The 3604-nt window shown below is 33.9% G+C and overlaps 1 protein-coding gene across 1 annotated transcript; it reads right to left on the bottom strand.

Annotated features, from left to right (window-relative positions):
- Positions 1-266: 266 nt before the first annotated feature.
- Positions 267-3077, bottom strand: LOC130407057 (endonuclease domain-containing 1 protein-like). Its single transcript, XM_056729700.1, has 3 exons — positions 3052-3077; positions 1509-1817; positions 267-1095 (listed from the first exon to the last, which is right to left on the bottom strand). The coding sequence occupies exons 2-3, from the start codon at positions 1788-1790 to the stop codon at positions 877-879; spliced, it is 501 nt and encodes a 166-aa protein (XP_056585678.1). The 5' UTR covers positions 1791-1817; positions 3052-3077; the 3' UTR covers positions 267-876.
- Between the last annotated feature and the right edge of the window lie 527 nt (positions 3078-3604).

The following is a 3604-nucleotide window of genomic DNA, read 5'->3' on the forward strand; positions in this document are numbered from 1 at the left end:
GACTTAGTTTTTTGTAAGTTATAGATTCTCTGTTCCTTATTGTTTTTGCCCCCTTGTGGGAGGTTTTTTTTTGTAAACATTTTTAGATTAGTTTTCTACATCTACAAATATATTATTTGAATAGCAGAAAATTGAATATTACTGATATCTGTGGTTTAATAGGTTACTGGTATTATTGAACATAATTGTAAGTTTGTATGCATCACTTACACCAGAATGAATTTATAAAATATGGCATTATTTTCATCAATCAAAGGCACTATAAATGCTTCATAAACACTTTATTATAGTTACTTTGAGAAATCATCCAGTGCAAGCAAGAACATGAATCATACATATATTTCACACATATAGAGTATTAATAATATAACAATAGAATAGGATTGCATTAGCTTTTTACCTAAGTGGATACAGCAGTAAAGGTTTGCACATACTTTTTTATATCATTTCATCAGTCAAACTATGAATGTGTATCATTACATGCCTGTAAAAGACCTTCATTTCATTGACACTACAATTGCATAGACAATGAACACTTAAAATCAGATGTTTCTGTTACCCTTTCTTTTCCTTGTGGGTTTTGCAGAATTAGCAAACAACTGGAAAGATGTATCCTCATAATGTTTTGCCAACTCTTTTTCTAAATCAGACACATTCATTTGCTTGACAGGATCATTCTTGTTTTCACCAATATAACCTTGTGATTCTTGACATTTGTTATTGTTGTCTAAGCAGCAGTACGCAGTCCAGAAATGACTCGGCACATTCACATTATTCCCTATTTTTACATTTCCTGGTACCACACCAGTAACTATCTACTTAATGTATGGTTCACAATTATTGTTCAGGTATACTGCAATATCTTTTTCAGTCTCTCTATTGGCCTCTGTTAAATGATAGGTTTTGTGGAGCAGCATTGGTGAGTGTGAACGTGGCGTCAGCACACTTCTGTGAGCTTGCCTGGTAGACCGGTGCAAGATGGCCTTTGTCATAGCCAGAGTTGACATAGTCTTCATTGAGAGCCTGTTTGTGTCCACATGTAACAGCTGGAGTGCACTGAGATGCCATATTTGGTTTTACTATATTATCATCAAGCTGTAATGTAAAGAGAAGATTGTACATAAGAGGACTTCCCCGTGTTAACTAATATTATAATAAATAATAATATGAATATTGTGCAGGTTGCATCGAAATTTTTTTGGCTATTGAGTCCACTACCAATTTCTCTATCAGGGACAATAATTATATTTCATTTCATATTACAAAAAATGTATTTGACAAAATAAGGCTGAAATCACACAGGAATTATAATGATCTTAAAGTTAAAATCCATTTAAATTCAAAGCATACAGGAATACATCTTTTTAATGTTTTAACTGATTTATCAGCCGCTGTATAAAATCATACTTTATGCTGTTTAGTTGCATGTTACACTTAGTTCTGCTTATGGGAAAAAAATATGTCGCCAAGTTACAGGAAATAAAGAAATATATCTGAAATTCTCTTACCTGAGGTTCGATGTACCATGGACTTTGCCGTTCACACTTTATTAACCCCTCAAACTTATAGGCTGAGTACACAGGAATCTTGTTGCTGGTATCATAAAGCGTGGCATAATAAACAACATCATTTAGCGTTTGGCAGATCTTTTGGAAAGTAGGTGTCGGGGTGATAATTGGAGGTTGTTTGTCTGCAAAAAAACCATCACATTGATTCTCAAAAGTCTGAACAACTCTAGCTGAAGCACCAGAAAGCAGCCACAGCATCACCACAGGAAGAAAGAATGTCATGATGACGTGATAAGAGATGAGGAACTTCTGTGCAAGTACAAGAAACAAACATAACATCAACATATAGTTTTCACCTCGAAAACTTGGACAAGCTGACACAATGGGAATTTTAGGAAACATAAATAAGATTTTGTAATAAGACTTTACGTATAAATGTCCAGTCATTGAAATCTAGCAGTGCGGTTGCGAATTGCAACCAACCGTTCACTCAACCCCTCCCTTACGAAACACTGCGACGGCTGACAGAACATTGCAAATTACACACGGTGTATGTAGATAGAAATAACTCTTTATAAGCTCTTTATACACCTCTGAAGACATAGCTATTCAAGTTCAAGATCAGTTTAAGGTTTGTTCCCAGTGTTTGTTTTGTTAGTTTAGTTAGTCCGTATTCTTGTTTTGTAATATATTATATATATATCCTGTTTGTTTTCCCCTCGTGGGTTTTGTTTTGCCTGTTTTAGTAGTGTTCTTTGTTTGTTAAATAAACCCTGTTAACCCTTCACCTCCTGTCGTCCTGTCTCTGCCTTGCAATTGGGTTCGACCACTGAGATTCATAACATACAACAATGAAGTCAAACACTATAAACCTATACACAACTAACCTACTGACAGATTTTTACTCTAAATATACTATATAATGTTAACCTATACATAGACTATGTATATTATATTACATTTCTATCAATAGATCATCCCAAAACTTACACACTGGACCTTTAAATTCATATAAAATCATTGATAGTGTAACCACTGTCCGACAGGTGAAGTTATTATTAGTAGTGATAGCTATCTAGACGTTTTAACAGAGCCATTTTGCAGCATACTGATATGATCATATATTTCATATACTGTATATACGTGTGCGTGTAAAATGACTTTACTGGTACATTGCTGTTACAAATCATGTGTTAACAAAACCTTCTCAAAAACACCAGTAATGTGACAGAGTAATGTATTTGATAATCAGTCTTAAATCAGTACACATTCATCCTTTATTCATTCAGTACCAAATCTGCCTAGCAAATAAAAAGCAGTATTCAGTGTACACGGTATAAATGGGTCTCACTCACAGCAGATAACACTGCGGTAACAAGATGTCCCAAACTGTTGTCTCCTGCCAAAACCTACATTTCATTTTTTTGCGCATTCGGCAAAACAGAAGAACAAATGATAGCTTTTGTTTTCACTTTTGTTATAACAGATTGAATTCAATTAAATTACATCATTATGATGTTAAAAAGAAAAATAATGACCTTACTTTTGTTATTCCCTGTGTGTGTTGTCTCTAAGCCTCTGTCTGTCTTAGTTTCCTTCTTTCACAGACACTTACATTTATAGATTTTAGTCATGTGACTTGTACACAGAACAGCAAAGATCTATATGTTGTCTTAGGGGGTGGTAACAGATTTGATTTTAGTATTTCTTACTTTCCCCAACTTCCTTCTCACTTTTAGACACATATTTTAACAGCTCAAATGATTTTAAATCACTTTATTAATGTAAACTTATTATAAAGTGTTACCAGCCCTGTAACAATTTCTATTGTTTTTAAAGCATTATTACTGTAAAGCGAACACATTTCTAATGTAGAACCTTTATACAGGCAACGGATCATGGGCAAATGACAATACAGTTATCCTGTGAATCATATTGCAGATTTCAGTACTGAAATGAAAGAGATTTCACATTTTCCTAAAAGTTGACTTCAGCAAAGCACCTTTGATTGGTAATGATTCAGTATTAGTTGTAACTGTTGCAGGTTTAGCGCAGGTTTCTGTTTGTTTAACAGTTTTCAAAAGTTTAACTGTGCA

Source organism: Triplophysa dalaica, chromosome 18, assembly GCF_015846415.1.
Source record: "Triplophysa dalaica isolate WHDGS20190420 chromosome 18, ASM1584641v1, whole genome shotgun sequence".
In the NCBI taxonomy this organism is placed as follows: Eukaryota; Metazoa; Chordata; class Actinopteri; order Cypriniformes; family Nemacheilidae; genus Triplophysa; species Triplophysa dalaica.